At 41.1% G+C, this 18,193-nt stretch overlaps 1 protein-coding gene across 1 annotated transcript; it reads right to left on the bottom strand.

Annotated features, from left to right (window-relative positions):
- Positions 1 to 1,968: 1,968 nt before the first annotated feature.
- On the bottom strand, positions 1,969 to 17,844 carry LOC149071741 (peptidoglycan-recognition protein SD-like). The gene is made up of 5 exons (XM_089247826.1): positions 17,739 to 17,844; positions 15,169 to 15,287; positions 5,325 to 5,585; positions 3,911 to 4,116; positions 1,969 to 2,166 (listed from the first exon to the last, which is right to left on the bottom strand). Exons 2-5 carry the CDS (start codon positions 15,251 to 15,253, stop codon positions 2,005 to 2,007), a joined length of 714 nt encoding a protein of 237 aa, XP_089103952.1. The 5' UTR covers positions 15,254 to 15,287; positions 17,739 to 17,844; the 3' UTR covers positions 1,969 to 2,004.
- Positions 17,845 to 18,193: the final 349 nt, after the last annotated feature.

The following is an 18,193-nucleotide window of genomic DNA, read 5'->3' as shown; positions in this document are numbered from 1 at the left end:
TCTATTTAAGAAATAAAGCAACGGAGAGGAGAAAAGAATGGCGGCCACCACCCAGTCTGGGTCTACCCTTCGAAAAATATCACATCACCCCTTTCCATCCTCTTTAAGCGGCCTTCCCCCCTTCCAACAACAAGTGCATGAAGGCAATTTCTGGAGGAAGAGGCCAAATATTTCTTGCAGCCACCATAGTTCCTGCCGAGAATATTAATAATAATAATAATTCCCAAGGATATATATATGAGAGAGGGATATATAACCCCACAGGGTTGAAAAGGGAAAAAGGGGCTAATAAACTACAATGATGGTATTTTTTCCTACTTGTGGAGAGAATTATTGGAAAGGGCTCTTAAGCAAGGCAAGCCCCCCCCCCCCTCTCGTGGTGGAGAATGACTGTTCAGGGCCGAGGACTTAAAGAAAATAAGGGTGGAGAGAGATACTGTGTGTGTGTGCTGTCTGTGAATGGTAATAAACTGTGAGTGGAAATTGAGAGAAATGTCTGTCATCATTATTTGCAAGGGTGGTTGGAAAGTCTGGATGTGGGTTAGGAATTTTTTTCGTCAAACTTGGGTGCACCAATTTCGGCTCCAGGGGTATCTACGGCAGTGGTTCTCACGCTTTGGAAGCCCGCGGCCCGGTTTGACTGGTGTCAAGGCCCTGTACCGGGCTGCAGCCCGGCGGTTGAGAAACACTGGTCTATATCATTATATCACGGTACGATCTTAAACCTTGCTATCATTATATCGGTGTCCGACTATATATGCATCACACATACTAGACTCGTTTGGAATTTTTTTTTTTTTATGTTTATGAAATTCACCAATTACACAAGGGTATTATGCATAATCACAGGTAAAGGTGGTAAGTTTCAAATGTTTACCAAATTTACCTACGACTCGTGGTTATTACGCATAATTGCAGTTAAAAGTTGTAATGTTTTCAGTATTTATCAAATTTGCCAACGATGCTTGGGTATTATGCGTATTCGCCGGTAAAAGTGCTAAATTTATCAAATTTACCAAGACGATTGACAAGTATGCATAACCGATTTATCACCGTTTACCGTACCATATACAATTTAAGATGAAAATTGCACGTGCCAAGTTCGATTCAAATCCGATGTTTTTTTGGTGCTTTATTTTTTCTTTCTGACCTGGAGCCATCCCTTAGGGGGTGTGTGTTACAGGCGCGATCGCACACCCCCAATCCCGCATTTTGGGAAGCCCCGCACTTACGGTAATAATAATTCCTTTCATCAATTCTGGAATTCTGCATTTCCATCATTTTTGGGGATTCTGCATTTCCATTTTTTGGGTTTCTGCATTTCCATCATTTTTTGGGATTCTTCATTTCCACCATTTTTTGGGATTCTGCATTTCCATCATTTTTTGGGATTCTGCATTTCTACCATTTTTTGGGATTCTGCATTTCTACCATTTTTTGGGTTTCTGCATTTTCACCATTTTTTGGGATTCTTCATTTCTACCATTTTTTGGGATTCTGCATTTCCATCATTTTTTGAGATTCTGCATTTCTACCATTTTTTGAGATTCTGCATTTCTACCATTTTTTGGGTTTCTGCATTTCCACCATTTTTTGGGATTCTGCATTTTCATCAATTTCTGGAATAATTTTTTGCATTTATTCTGGATTTGATAGACGCTGCAATTTCTTCTTGCATTTATTCTGAATTTGATGGGCGCTGCAATTATCTCTTGCATTTATTCTGGATTTTCATGATTTCCCTTCTCCCACAGAACACATTCTCCCAATATAAAATTCGGAGCTAAGGGGAAGGACCCAGAACTTATCAAGACGCTTCTGGCCCCACCATTATTTTCGCACCGGGCCCCACGTCTGGTAAGGGTGGTCCTGTTTTGACCGGGAGTGTACATACAATAGGAAGAAAAAAACAGTTTTTGATACAACGGTCACGAGATGATTCAACAATTTATTTTCAGTACGGCAAAACACACATGCGCATGCTCGAATATTCAGCGTCATCGTCTAATGAGGGGAATTCATCGGTACGTCACAGACCCCATCATCGTCTTCGTATTTCATGTAACGTGGCATCGTCTGAATCAGATTGTACAATTCGTCACCAGGACACGGAGTACACGTCAAGTCTCTGTGTCCCAATATATAGTAATCCGGAGAAAGGAAACCCTGAAATCACAAAGGCAAAGAAATTGCATTAATGGCGAAGCTATGACATCACTTGATTTTGCGAGAGTCGCGTTCAAATAAATCGCCCCCTTTCTTCGGAAATTTTTTCTCTTACCCCCCCCCCCCCCCGTCCAACTCAAGCGAACCCATAGGATCCTATGTTTTACTCGTAGCTTCTACCGTCCCCAGGACCATTCCATCGCCCACCGGGGGCAATATTGCCCTCTTGTAGAAACACTGATTTAAATGAATCCCTATTTAGCACTCTGATAAATTAGGCTTCCCCAAAGACACAATACTTGTCACCTTTCACGATAGATGGAGCGACTGTCGGTATCCACCTCCTAGCGTGGATCACTGCTCTGCCAAATTTTAGCAGGTGGTCGGGCCATGATGAAAACTGCATGTATGTGTTGTGAACGTAACGTGAAGCCTGTTTCCGTGTAACGCTTGTTATGTGTAGTGCTGCCATCTGCCGTCAGTTTTTCTAACTATGAAGGAAGTATAATGATTGAATTTGAATAATTATATAGTTTTAGGTAGGGGCGGATCTAGAGCTCGCTGTTGGGAGAGGTGATTTTTCACATTGCGATACGATGACCATACGTCCCGCATTTTCCTAGACAGTCACGGTTTTCTCTTTGTCCCGACTTTTTTTGAAATGCCCAATTTTTTGCCGTTTTCGAAAAACCCGCCCATAGATCTGCGCGCCTGGTTTTAGGCATACGAAATATATTTCAACACTTGTCATAAAACAAAAAAAAATTCGGTCGCACTCTGTGTAAAGACCCCTCGGCTACAACGTCAGTAATAGGCTGTCCGGACTGATTCTCATAAATGGTGCTAATGAAAAAAAAATTAAGAATAATATCAATGAAAGAGAGTACTACGACTTCGGATATAACGACACATTTTCATAATTTTTTGACTCTGTTTTTATGGGTTTTTTCCCCGAGAAATTTCCAGTGATACAAATTTCGTTCTTTGAACGGCAGGCGATCAGTGAAATCAGCGGGCAGCTCCATCCGTCCACCCCTGTATATGCCTATATAGCCTATAAGCATTGGTCTTATTTAGCTATCACTGTAGTTCTCTTGCCTTAACGGTCATTCATTCAGTAGATACTGGTCCCATGTATAATGGTCATGCAGTGCCGTCTTAAGGCATGGGCCTACCCGGGCACGGCTCGGGGGCCTCACAAAAATGGAATCTGGTTGAAATTTTCAAGAATTTCCCTGGTAGGGCTTCAGAAAAATCACTTGGCCCGGAGGCCCACGATGCCCTTAAGACGGCCCTGTGGTCATGCATCCCCCGTCGCAGGGGCGTAGCCAGAAATTTCGTTCGGGGGGGGGGGACCAAAGTGATAGAATGGTAGATTTTGCCATCTTTTTCCCTTTTTCGGTTATTTTCTCACATTTCGGGGGGGGGGGGGAACCAGACCCCTAAGTCCCACCGCCCTCGTTACGCCCTTGCCCCGTCGGTTCTCTTACCCTAGCCTTCATTTACCCATAAATCCCTTGCCGTGATGATCATATAGTATATACACGAATCCCTTGCCTAATTGTCTTGCATTTGCTGCTCCCTTGTTCTAGCCCCTGATTAACCTGCGAGCCCTTGCCAGCGAAATGGTTCTATATTCTCGGCTCTCTCATCTTGACCTTCATTCACACGCGGCTCCCCTAATTATATAAATTTATTCTCTCTCTCACACAACATAACTTTTACTCAAAGTAAAAAGACTCACCAATCTTGTCGCACACCGAAGAACTCTCCTCAGAGAAGCCAGTGATAGCTCATCGGGGCATTCCTTGTCGAATTTGCCAATAAAAGCCACGGACAACGTTTCGTTGCCGAGTTTGGACGCGTAAGACGCGCACTTGTTGATCGGACGACCTTCATAGACTCTACCGTCTCCTCCAATCAGCAGATGATAACCAATGTCCAACCAATCTGTAAAATGTATTTGCGTCGTTATGCAATACAAACAAATCAACATAAAAATCGAATAATCGATACATCAAAAACCACCCCCATAGAAATCAGATCATGGCGTTCAGAATATGCATGGTGACCATACGTCCCGTATTTCCTGGGAAAGTCCCGGTTTTTTTCGCTGTCTCGACCTTTTTTTTTGCAAAAATATCTCGGTTTTTCCACGCATCTCCAACGGAGCCAATTTTTATTCTTCAAATCAGCGATTAAAATTATTTTCCCAATTCATAAATTACATTACGACATAGTTACGACCACAAACAAGAATATTCATGTCACACATATTTGTCATGTGTTTTTTTTTTCAAGTCAAGCTTCATTTCCCGCGATTGGCGACTTTTCTGTGATGCCAGTACGAGTTGGCGACTTTGCTTACTTTTGGCATCATTTTTGGCAATGATTGGCAACAATGTCCCGTATTTTGAAGCTCAATTTTCCATATTTTTCTCGAGCAAATATGGTCAGCCCGGGAATATGAGTAAAAATGAAGTTTATTAACTGATAGCAAACTGATTTCTCCATGATAAGCCTCAGTCCCAAACTAGTAAGATATGCAGATTTCCCTGTTTTGATTTCATGGCGTAAGGCCGGGATTACACTATAAAAGTTTGATAAAAGATCTTTTACAAAACCTGAAAAAAAGACAACAACCAATAAGTGCTGCATGCATTGGCTACATTTCCAGACATAGGCTTACGCAGAATTTTCACAAGGAGGGGAGGGGGTTTCAATTTTTTTTTTTCTCAAGGGAGAGGGGGGGGGGGTTTACGTTTTTTCCTGCAAAATAACACTATAATCTCGGATGGAGGGGGCGGGGGCAATATATGGAAATATATTTACTAACATGCCGGTCATCATCGTAATCGGCGATGTCTGACGTACTTGCTAAACATGAGGCCCCCGGGCCATGCCCGGGTATGCCCATGCCTTCAGACGGTACTGGCAGTGCCGTCTTAACGCATCTGCACACCCAGGCACGGCCTCGGAGGGGCCTCTGGGGCATCACACAATTGAGAACCAATTGAAATTTTCGAGAATTTTCCAGGTAGGGCCTCAGAAAAACTATCGTGGCAAAAAAAAAGCATGGGCCACAGGGGGGCCCCCTGATACTTTTAAGACGGCCCTGCCCAAGGGGGAGAAAATTCCATTGTTTGTATATCACTCACTATTTCTCATCATGTGGTGCTTCTGTATGATTCGGGCGATCATCGAGCAAGTATTCTTGTCGTAGCAGGGCGGAGTACTAGTATGGTGTATGACCACGCAACCAGCCGTCTCGTTCAGGGCCTTCAGTTTACCAGCCGGATCCACGGCTCCCCAATCTTTCCTTTTTACGAGCTCCACTCCTTTGCACGGCGACCTGCAGTCCTTCATAGTTTGGCCTTGCTCTCCCGATGCTTCAGGCGGGACGTAGATTATCTCACAACCTGAGGGGGAAAAAAATAACAAAAATCTGAGAAAATTCACATGGAAAATTAAATTTGCAATTAGATTTCACCACAGCCAGAGACGGGCTTAGATATTTTAGGTGCGAAAACAGCTTTGCGGCCCTCTAAAATGGTTTTTACCAGATTCTCCAGTGTCCACGGGCACTCTGGCACCCACTAGATTTACACTAGTAGCACCCGAAAACGATTATCAAACTATGTACTATGCAGAGGTGCCGTCATGAAGTAAACATTGGTGGGGGGCTGAAAAGTGTTCGTTTGTCCCGTATATACGGGACTAAAGTACGTACGCAGGAGAAGGAGAAGATGTATTGCATTCTTTTTTGAGAAATTATTGGGGCTCATATCCTTTTACAAAATTTATTGGAGGGGCTCAAAGTCAGGGACGTAGTGTGCCTTTTCGGGACCCCGGGGCAGAATTTTCCTCGGGGTCACCCCTTCTTGAAAGGATTATTATTATGCAATGTGTATGTAAATTTTTTTGGGGCCCCTTGTTCAGCTCGGGGCTTTGGGGGAGTGCTAGGGTTTCTCAAGCCTAGTTACGGCTCTGCTCAAAGTGCCTCAGTCCCTAGGTTCCGGCACCCATGGTACTACTATGGTACTACGTACCACAGTATGTCTATGTTGTGGTAATAAAAAGGACATCTGAAAACAAATTCAAACAATAGCACCCACCGCCCAGCGAATTGTAAGTTTGGTTTCAGGGTACGTGAAAGTTGGTTGAGAAGCGAGTGCTCTATAATCATGGCCCAGCAAGGATAGGGCTGATGATATTCCCATGGGCGGAGATACCGGGGGGGGGGGAGCATCAAAAGTGAAATGAGCAGATGTAATGTATGTATAAATGTGTGTATATGAATTGACATCATCATCATCGTGCCCCCCCCCCCCAGCAATAATGACCTTGGGCCCCCCTAAACTTCCAAGTCTATCTCCGCCTATGGAGGCTCCAGCGAGGAACGATTCTTATTTTTTGTTTCTTTACCCTATATATATTATGCAGTGGTTCCCAAAGTATTGATCACGACCCCTTCGTGGGTAGGGGGTAACGTTTATGATTTAACATGTCCCGATGAGAGAAGAGTAAGTATAAGAACATAATATTTCTTTCACATTAAACATGTGAAAAAGACATCAATCAATGAAGTAGAACCCCTTTCGCATTAATCGAAACTCGGTATCAAAATTCAATCGAAGAATTGTAACAATTTTATTTGATAGGTGGCGTATAAGGGGTTCTACTGTATTTCATCTATGTCTTTCTCTAAGTCAGCGGTTCTCAACCTTTTCTGACTCGCCTTTTCAGTGAATAATTTCTCTGGCGGAGCCCTGTTTAACTCGAGGAGCCCCGTTTTTAGTATATTATTTATATGTCGGTACCCTTTAGGCCACTTTTTTTTTTGTTTGTTTATCAAATTTATTGATTTATTTTATCATTCTCGAGTGGAAGCAGGGCCCCTCAGAAGTGCACGCGGAGCACCGGTTGAGAACCGCTGCTCTCTATAAATAATATAATATTATACTGCATAATTGTTTTCAATATTTTATTGAAGGTATATTTTTTTCTGATGGAATTTTTACAGGTTGACTGATCATGTGACATGGACTTATATGGTTTGCTTATATGTAAAAAAAACACCATTCCACCTCCCCTCCCCCGTGAAAAAGTTTACAAAGTGAGTTTGAGATTTGGAGGCTGAGAATGACTGATAATACTTCCGTGTACACTGTTCTTTTGCTGCGCAGAAAAAAAATTTCCTATATTGTATGAATATTTTACCACATTCCGGTCATATTATATCGAAATTTTGTGAGCACAGAAACAGGTCTGTGCAGGTGAAATAAAAGGCAACGTGCCCTCTGTCTGAAAAGAATGAAAAAGAAATAATAATTAAAGGGCATATTCCAAGTAAGAATAGAATTCTTTTTTACACAGTGAGCATCTCGGTGCTCATTATGCCTCAATCCATCCTGAAGCTAGGCGCCTCCCCCCCCCCCCTCCAAGACTGAGATCTTTGTTGGGGTCTGTATAGTGTAAAAGAAAAAACAATGAGGTTCGTCCCGGGTCTCTCTCCGTGCTGGATCTGTATTTCTTGAAATTAGGGTTACTATATATATAAACTAGCTATAATACCCGGCGCTGCCCGGGTTTTCTTCAATGAAGCTTTTTGGATCATGCGATATCTCCCTCTTTCTTTGAGGGACATGCAAACCGTGTCTAAGTTAACCAATATGGCGACGTCCTGCGCGACTCATGAAATAAACAAATCTAAATTTAAAGAAACGTAGAAATGAATAGCCCCCCCCCCCTTTTTTTTTATGGGTGTTAGGTATTTCGATTCCCTCCCCCTGAACTTCAAGTTATCTATTTCTGCCTGTTTGAGCTTCCAAAAATGCTTAATTAAAGCTGTGGAATTTTTTCGATGCACTTTACGGGGCCCATAACTAATTTTAAAAACATCCTAAACTATATGAATTTATGCAAATAAATATCAAAAGACAATACGGAGACATTAATTTTCATGCTTGAGAAGATATAGATAAAAAGTTGAAATCAATGTTATTACATGGATATCAAACTCAAAAGTAGATCCGGCAAATTATTCATATTTTTAATTTTCTGGGCTTCGTATCTCCAAGTGAATTCCATATTTCAAAAATCGAGAATTCAATTTAATTTTTAAAATTATTGATGTGGCAGGGAACCCTCCCCCCCCACTAAATTTCCGTATTTATGCAGTTAAATCGGCAATTTTAATAGTGATTTCTATGAGGATCACCCTTTTCCTGACCCTCAAAGCGATGCTGATGATGATTATGACGTCTATTCAAAAAGCCTCATTACTGAGAGTATTGAAAATGTGGCAAACCTTTATAAAGGCATAAATTATTATACATATACTAACAGGATTAAAGAAGTGACAACCGTTTCAAAAATGCTTAATTGAAGCTGTGGAATTTCTTCGATGTACTTTACGGGCCCATAATTAATTTTAAAACATCCTAAACTATGAATTAATGCAGTTGAATATCAAAAGACAATACGGAGACATTATTTTTCATGCTTGAGAAGATATAAATAAAAAGTTGAAATCAATGTTATTGCATGAATGTCCAACTCAAAAGTAGGTCCGGCTAATTACTTCATTTTTAATCTCCTGGGCTTCGTATATCTCTAAGCGACCTCAATATTTCAAAAATTGAGAATTCAATACAATTTTTAAAATTATTGATGGGGCGGAAAATCCAACTAATTTCCGCATTTCTACAGTAAAATCGACAATTTTAGCACTGATTTCTATGAGGATCACCCTTTTCCTGACTCTCAAAGCGATGCTGATGATGATTATGACGTCTATTCAAAAAGCCTCATTACTGAGAGTATATTGAAAATGTGGCAAACCATTATAAAGGCATAAACTATCATACATATACTAACAGGATTAAAGAAGTGACAAACCGTTGTAAAGGCATAAATCACGTCTGAAACGCATTGCTAGGGAACCACGGTAACCAAAGTAAACGTTCGGAAAGTGATTGTTGAGGCCCAAAAACCATTGTTGCCCGACAGTTTTCTGCCCATTTGGGGCACTTGCCCTGCTCTGACGAAATTTTAAAGTAGCCTATCGTTCAAGTCGGGTCCCATTTGGTTTATATGCAAAATTTGGCGACGATCGATCTAAAATTGTAGATTTGTATAGAGAACATACACACACACACACAGAAAATCAATTTTATATATATAGATAGATAAATAAAAAAACTGTGAGAAAACCGAACATTTTTTTGCACGCGCACCCCGGGGCTAACGAAAAAGAGATTCTCTCTCGTTATTCTCGTTAGCCCCGCGCGCACCCTTAGTGACGTGACTTTCAACAATTTCCACAACAGATGGCGCCACTATTCTGACAAATAAAACCACACCAGTGATGGTAACTCGTGGGAAATTTCCCATATTCGTGGGAAAAATTGGCTAAAATTTGCCCAAATGGGAAATAATTTGGAATTTCTTATCATTTGTGGGAAATTATGAGAGTTCATTAAACAAAAGAATTTTTGCAAAAAATAAAAAATTAATGCAGTGCAATACATTTCCATTATAAAATACTTGATTACGTATTTTCCCCGCTAGATGGCAGCACATTTTCCCGAATGTGTGGGGAAAAAATTTAGTCAAAAGGGAAATTATTGAGGGAAATTTCGCTGGAAGAGGTTACCATCACTGAACAACACATAACAGCTGCAACAATAGCCAATGGAAACATTCATGTTAATGAAGATAAATTTTTTTCAAAGTGAAAAAAATAAAAAATATAAAATTTCTAAGGAAAAAATGAAAAATAATTCCTGACACCCCTAAAAATGACACACGCGCACCCTCTGTAACACAGTTTTCCAAACTTTTTGTTCCATCGCCCCCATCTTTAGAATTTTTTTCTCTCCTCGCCCCTTACTCAAGTGATCCTATAGGATCCTATGTCAAACCAGTAGCTTTTATCGCTCCCCTGGACCATTTCATCGCCCACCAGGTGGAGATATTGCCCACTTTGAGAAACACTGCTCTATAACATCAAAATTTCCGATGGTTTTACTACACTAACAAAAAAACACACCAGTGGTTCGCAAACTGCGGTGCCTGGATTATTATGTAAGGGTTAACAGATTCGAAAATTGAGAAAGAACGCCTGTGTGAGTGACCTGTGACGTCATTTATTCCGATTTCCGCAATAGATGGCACCAGTATAAAACAGAACCGCTACAAAAAAAGCAAAAACAGAAAAAATTCTGGGAATTTCGACGGCTATTGTGTGTTGAATACGTGTGGGGCAAAAAACACAAAAACACTCATACCAATGAAGAAATTTATGTTTCGAAATGGAGAAAGAAAAAAATTCTTTTCAAAAAAATGGAAAATACAGTAAAACCTCGTTAAGTCGTCACCCTAATAAGTCGTCACTCCAGTTAAGTCGTCACCCTAATAAGTCGTCACTCCAGTTAAGTCGTCGGTTTTCTTCAGGCCCTTCCAGCTTTCATAGACAACAATGTTATTATTAAACCCTCGTTTACTCATCGCTAATTTCGGTTAACTCGTCACTATGCAAAAGTTTTAGGGAGAAGAACAGATGTTTTTTATGACTCCTATTAAAAAAAAATAGATTGTTAACAGCTTTGGCGACTTGACCGAAGCAAAAATTGCTACCGCAGGGAGTCCCCCATCGAGAGGTTAGCGCACCAACCTCTCGATGAGTATGAAAAACCAGCCTGCCGTTCGGAATAGGCAATAAATTGTAGGTCCTGGTCTAATTAGCCCTCGTGTGCAGAAAATGACCGTGGTGCGACAAAAATGATCAAATGATGATCAAATGTTAACAGCATTGCCATATGCTTAAAAATCAGCAAACAAGCCTATGTACCAAACCAACGAAAGTTACGCTGGTGAAGTTCATTTGCCAGCTAAGGTTTTTGATACGTTAGGGACTATTCGAGCTAGACTTGATTTCTGCATGGACCCCACTAATTTAGGATTTCAAATTTTAACAAAATATCTTTGTAGAAAAACCGAGACATTCTTTCCAAAGTTGAGGTCTTCTAATGTGTGCTTTTTCCTATCCAGGGCCCCCTCGTATCAAAAATGGACTCTGTGTTCGAGATTAATTTGTAATTAGTAGATTAAGATTACCTTGATAAATTTTACCAAGATGACCTTGTAGTTGTATCATGAACTACTGATGAAGGATTAAAACATAAAATTAAATTTCATGACACGTAAAATAATGCGCAATAGTTCTGTTCTGAAGAAGAGCTAACTATTCTAACAGTTGCTCTGGTTAGTCTAAATTAAAAAAATTACTAGTATAAATCAAAGTGTACTAGTGTATTTCATCGCAATAAGTTAAGTGATAAGAGAGATCAAAAAAGGTAGAAAATTTCTATTATTTTTTCTTTTGCAATCTATAAATTTCAGTAATATCGTAATTTTGATCCATATTTTAGTAAATATTATACTACTTTGATTTCATACGATTTTCACAATATTACACATTGAAACTGACGGTGCTTCGCTTAAGTCGTCACTCCGCTTAAGCCGTCATAATTTTTCGATAACATGAGGTGACGACTTATGGAGGTTTTACTGTAATTCCAGAAACATGACAAGGAGGTCAAAAAGGTGAATTTTCTGAAACGTAGGAGAACGTTTAAAATACCAAAAAAAAAGAGGACGTCCTCCTGAGGAGGTAGGGGGTTGGTAACCCTATATATGGCTGTAGTTTCTGGTGCTATAAATTAATGGGGGGGGGGGGTTCCATGACAGACACAAAGAATTCCAGTGCGTCTACGACTAAAAGTATTTGGGAACCGCTAACATACATTATTTTTATTCATAACCGCAAACCATTATTTTTCCCTACTGGAACAGAACCACCAAAAAAGCATAAAAAGAACAAATAACGATCCGTCTCCCCGCTCGCTTTTAATAAATTATCGACACAGTCTGGTCAGATTTATTGCTTTGCCTGGAGCAAGGCTCCATATTCCACCCTCAGAAGTTTTTTCTAACTTTCGGGAGCGTCGCTTTTTTTTTTTTGCCAGAGGCGATTTCACCATAGCAATCAGCATTGAGTGTTGTTTGCATCCTATTTCCTTTTATTGCGAATGAAAGAAGGGGCAGACCCCCCCCCTCCCTTCCTTACCCGATTCAGTGCACGGCATTTGCTGTTGGTGAGCAAAAAATGGTATTTTCAAAACGGATGCTGCGGTTTTCCTCCAGATCATCGATTTTTCAGATCGCCTTTTTCCCATATTACGGGGAAAAAAGGCACGATTAACCATCCACTTGGAGGTAACGTGGGTGTTCTTGTGTACAAATAAATACAAATGCAACAGGCAAAATGCCCAACGAGGTGGTTGAACTTCCTTCATTTTTTTTTTTCAAACCGAGCACACAACTCAGGTCTATCGCCATCTATAGGCGATTTACTACCTAGAGAGTTGTGCCGGAAGTGTAACTGTGTGTGTACCTAACAGTCTTGGTGCGTATACAGTGTTGTGTGTTTGATTTTGTTGCCATCTATATTTCAGAATTACGTTTGTAGGCCCGTTGTTCCCTGTGGCGAGATTTTTTTAAAGGGGAGAGAGATCGGCTCGAATTCGCACCTTGAAGTTGGGAACCACAGAAACGGGGTCATTAAAGTATTACGTCAGCATCGACGGGGGGGGGGGGTTTCGGATTTGCTGACTTTTGATGACAAGGGGGGAGGGTGGTTTGAAGGTTGCTTACGTCATTTTTCAACCACCCCTTTTCGAAGATATGAAATATTCTAAGCTGCTGACGAAATTTTGCTGACCGGGGGGGGGGGGAGAGGGGGGGGGGGTCTGTGTTTTGCTGACTTCTGCTGACAAGGGGGAGAGGGAGTCAAAAATGGCTGAAAATCTGCTTACGTAATACTTAAATGGCCCCAAACCAACTTCAGCCGACCACCACTGTGGCGGCGGTGAGGTTCGAACCCGGGACCTCGCGACGCGTGTCCGTCACTATGACCACTTGACAACCACAGCGGCGGTTCTTGTCAAGGTGTGTAAACGTGTGGGAAAAAGAAAAACACAAGAGTTTCAATGTATGTCTCAGAGTACAAAAAACATTTTTCCCATGAAAATGAAGAAAAATTGTTGTGAAAAATTGAAAAGAAGGATATAAAAGGGAGAATTTTTCTAAAACGCGTAAGAGGACGCTTGAAATGACACCAAAAAGGAGGACGTCTAGCAACACTGCTTGAAATATGAGAGAGACATGCATATAATTGAAAAAGGCGTGGGAAGCTTACGTATCTCTAGAATGGGCAAAGAGGTACTGGTATATCCTTTAAAATGCGTCAGCAACTTGCATATCACTGAAATGAGCAAAGGGCAAAAAAGCACCTCATACACATTCCTCTACGGAATTTCTAACGAATTAGCACAAGCCGGAGAGAATGTGTGTTCTGGGTGGCTTGGCCCTAACGTATTTATACAAATACAAATACAATGCCACAACAGGCAAATTGCCCAACGAGGTGGCTGACTTAAGAACATCATGGATCCCCGAGCCATTTTTTGGAGTCCCTACCTACTACTGCTACACCACACATGCACCCCCCCCCCCCGCGGAATCCCCCAACGAATCGGCACATGCGGGAATGTGCATGTACGTGTAGTGCAACCTGACGTAAAGTTTGTTTCGGTGTAATGCTTGTTATGTGTAGTGCTGTCATCTGCCCCCAGTTTTTCTAACTATGAGTGAAGTGTTATGGTTGAATGATTTACCGTTGTAGGACTGTTGCTCTCTGTGGCGAGACTTTTTAACGGGGAGATCGGCTCGCATTTGCGCCTTGAAGTTGGGAACCACAGAAAACCAACTTCAGCCGACCACCACTGTGGGGTTCGAACCCGGATCCTCGCATCACGAGTCCGGCACTATAACCACTCGACCACCACAGCGGCTATGTTGTCGAGTTGTTTTTGTTTCGTGTTCATGCTGCCATCTGGCTTCCATTTTCTGAAGTAAAGATAGAAAATGCTTGAATTTCCATGAGACTTTTCAAATGGGAGACCGGCTCACATTCGTACCTCGAAACTGGGAAAACAGCAGTAAACCAACTTCATCCAGTTACCACTATACCGTCAACGGGGTTCGAACCTGGATCCTCACGACGAGAGTCCAGCACGATGCCCACACGACCAGCAAAGCGGCTGGTTTATAAGGGCATAGACATGAGCAAAGCGGGGGGGGGGGGGGGTTGAAATGAGTAGAAAGTGCATTGAGAGCTTTCATATTTTTTGAAATTCGTAGGAGACTCCCACCTCAATGAAATGTATGTGTGAGGTAAATGTGTATGAGGCCTGTCTGTCATTGAAATGCTTAGGAGGGCAATGCTAAATTATACTGTGAATACGCAGGAGGCTTCTGTGGCCAGAAAAATGAACGGGTGACTCTTAAGTGATTCTAGAAATACACGAGAGTCTTTTGAATTCTTATAGATGCTTTCTGCAAGAAATGTGTAGGAAGGTTACGTACCTTACGTTATTTTAGGGGTACGCGTGGTCTGAAAGCGCAAGTCTGAAACCACTGGCCTGAAGCAAAAGTTCAGAAAAAAAATAAAAATCTGTTTATGTAATGGCCCGATCGTTACGCACCAGATTGAGTTGATCAGAGATTCCCTAATGGTGTACCATTAACCTACTCAATTCTCAAGATCATTTCGAATTTTACGTTCTTAACGAAAATCTTAAACCCTTGCAGTGACAATCCCGAGATATCTCTGGTTCTTTGATTAACCGACCCGATTAATCGGATCAGCCGTAATTACTACCAAATTTTTACAACGTATGTCGATAATTCGGGGACGGGGGGACGTGGCTTTCATGTTTGGGATAATATTATAATTTTGGCTAGTTTTTGCATTTTTGAGGGTATATTCAGTCGTATACCTATTCACAGATTAATTTAGAAATCAAGTTTTGGAATTCTTTTCCTTATAACCAACCCGAACTTGTTGTGATTAAATAACAATTATATAGTAATTACCAGTCACCAGTTCAGTAGAAAACATTGATGTGAAGATAAGATATGCCTGCAGATCCCGGATGTTCATTCTCCTTGAATGCTTCATTAATGGACGTGATGATGATGATAAAAACAAGTATCTATAAGAAATTAAGGAAATTAAGTAAATGATAAGGTTATATAATATATATATATTTCCCAAGACAGATAAAAACATGCTTTGGACCTGTGAAAAACCTGCGTACAGTATAAAAACTAACGTATCGACAAAAAGTAAGCCATATCACATAATGTATACATGCTAAATCCATAATCCGCGGGTCAGATGTGGACCTCGGAGTCTTCTGATGTGGCCCAAAGACTGAAACCTAATTTTGAAGAAATGAACTTAGCAGCCCATTTTCAGATCACTTGAGCGATCCGCAGCACATTTAATTGACCTTCAGTGCTGTTTCTGATCACTTAAGAGGTCCTTGACACGTTTTCAAAGCAATGAAGTGGCCAGCACGCTCCTAAAAGTTGAGCATATGTGACGTATTGCATAGGGCGTATCCCAGAATTTCTTTACCACTATGAATCTAGGGCTATCGTTGACGAGGGTGAGGAAGTCTTTAGGTGAGGAAAGCTTGAGAACTACTGCTGTTCACCTCTCATATCTGTTCAGATATGACAGACTTCTCTTCTTACAAACAAATCTGCCATAAAAACTACTAGCTATAAGTTATGTTTCTGCAGCGGTCTTCACGATGCTTCAAAAATAACTTACATTTTATTCCCTATTGTAATTTGACAGCCCAAAATATCGCCAGAAACGGCGACACTGTATCAGTGAAAAGTTCAGTTCGACAAAGAACACCTCAAATTTTTGGGTTATTTATTGTCTCTGTCTTTCCTATGGGATTAGACCCACTGTTTCCCAAAGTGTGAGCCACGGTTCCTAAGGGCACCGCCAAACTTTGTAAAGGACATCGTGGTGAGCTGTTGACATTGATAATCGTCTACTTAGTGCTTTGAAGTGGTTTTCTTTTAGACTCTTCTGGGTAGCCGCGGAGAAACGTTATCCCGGCAAAAGAATGACGTATGGCAAAAGTTTGAGCACTACTGCCCAAAATCATGTGTGACCCACCCCTCCTCACGCGGGGAGTTACGATCCACACTTTGGGAACCACTGCATTGGGGTAATGAACGTGGGGAAAGAAAACTCTTTCCAAATTGCCGTATCATTTTTCGCTTCAGGTAGCAAAATTTCTAGGGCAGATCCGTGGAACATACTCGTGACCATGAAGTGTTCTACGAGAGTGAAAACGTTGGGAATCTCTATTAATTGCAGTGGCGCATTTGCAGGGGGCTTAGCAGGCCCAGGGCAGCAAATTTGTGGAATTAGAAAGAAAATTAGTGGAATGGGAGAAGTGTGGCAAAATTTCCATAACCCTTACTGAATCCGTCTCTGTCGAGATAGTAAGGGACAAGATCAGCGAGTGACCTAGAGAGTTTGCAAACAAGTGAGCGAGCAAAAGAGTGACCCACAGAGCGAGGGACCAAGTCAGTGAGTGACCTAGAACGTGTGCACGCATATGAACGACCAAAAGAATGACCTAGAGCAGTGGTTCTCAACCTTTTCTGACTAGCTTTCTGGTATATAATTTCTATGGCGGAGCTCCGTAAGGCTATCTTTTATTTATACAACAAAGTTACTGATTTATATTTATTATTTTAAAATATTTATAATAACTTTTTTTTCAAATTTACTGGTTTTTCTTATTTTCATCCAGCGGCTACAGAGCTCCAAGGTCACCGCGGAGCACCGGTTGAGAATCGCTGACCTAGAGCATGAGTAAATGTGCGAATGATCAAAAAAGTGACCTATAAACCCAAGAACCATGTCAGTGGGCAAGCGTATGAGTGACCTAGAGCGTGTGCAAGCATGTGAGTGACCAAACCAGTATGCAAGCATGCGAGTGACCAAAACAGTGTGCAAGCATATGAGTGACTAAGATTGATTTAGAGAGTGTGCAAGCATACGAGTGACTAAGAGTGATTTAGAGAGTGTGCAAGCATATCAATAACTAAGAGTGATTTAGAGAGTGTGCAAGCATATGAGTGACTAAGAGTGATTTAGAGAATGTGAGGTCATGGAAGTGACCAAAAGAGTAACTTAGAGACGCAGGTGTACTTGCAGCAGTTGAGAGAGGTAGGCTAGTTACAGCAAAGGCTGGCGAATCCAAGGAAAGAGTAGTAGACTATAATGAGAGAAATTTGGCAAAATTCGCGTAGTCCAAAGGCGACAAAGCCATAAATGCGTCTCTGCTTGATGGGGCTACTGTAACTGCACGCATGTAAGGCATTTCAAATCAAACTCTCGCAAAACAGTTTATATAATCAGAACAATAAGCAGTTATATCACTACGTATGAGTAAAAATGCAGTTGTTATTATTCTGTGTTGTCCGTTCCAAAAAATATTTCAAGAGTTATTGCTGCAAAGTTCTAGATTTCCGTCCCTGATTTATATTCCGACACCGAAACCAAAAAGTGATACATCACTGCCTACGAGAAATAAGAAAACAAAATGTGGGAAAGGAACTTCACTTACTTGAGCTTACATGTGCAGATTCCACGGCTGGAGATCTGAAGGTTTTCAAAAAACTAAAAATTTCTCCTTCGATTCTTCCATATATCATACAATATGTAGTATGAAACCTGCATGCATGTACAAAAAAAATAATAAAAGAAGAACCGGTCTGTGGCAATTCCTTCTTCAATGAGGCTTGCGTACGTACGAAAGCGAAAGAAACCGTAAATAAAATGTTTCGTGTGTTGGCCATGTCACTTAGTGTCATCGTCATCACGCCGAAACGTACAGCGGCGCGTGTGCGTTTATGCATGTATGTATGTACGTAAGCTTCTTATTATTACGATCATTATTTCTTAGGTATTCCCGGCCGTAGAAAGTCGTTTTCTCTTGCGGTTTTTTATTTATGTTTTCATTGCCGGACAATGTCGCCTTCTCTTAATTTTCTTTTTTGCATTTCGAGTCCTGGCTATTGT

The sequence above is a fragment of the Pholcus phalangioides genome, unplaced genomic scaffold (assembly GCF_987345545.1).
Source record: "Pholcus phalangioides strain wild (caught in Gottingen) unplaced genomic scaffold, Ppha-v1.0 ptg000018l_1, whole genome shotgun sequence".
NCBI lineage: Eukaryota > Metazoa > Arthropoda > Arachnida > Araneae > Pholcidae > Pholcus > Pholcus phalangioides.
The sequence above is the reverse complement of the archived record's forward strand: the minus strand, read 5'-3'. Positions and strand labels throughout refer to the sequence as shown.

What these genes read in the sequence shown, in the direction of transcription:
- LOC149071741 (XM_089247826.1), bottom strand. Translation starts at nt 15,253, where the DNA reads ATGAAGCATTCAAGGAGAATGAACATCCGGGATCTGCAGGCATATCTT. An exon ending in TTCTACTGAACTGGTGACTG is followed by an intron (nt 5,586 to 15,168) that starts GTAATTACTATA and finishes TTTCCCCCTCAG; the next exon opens with GTTGTGAGATAATCTACGTC. An exon ending in GCACCACATGATGAGAAATA is followed by an intron (nt 4,117 to 5,324) that starts GTGAGTGATATA and finishes TACATTTTACAG; the next exon opens with ATTGGTTGGACATTGGTTAT.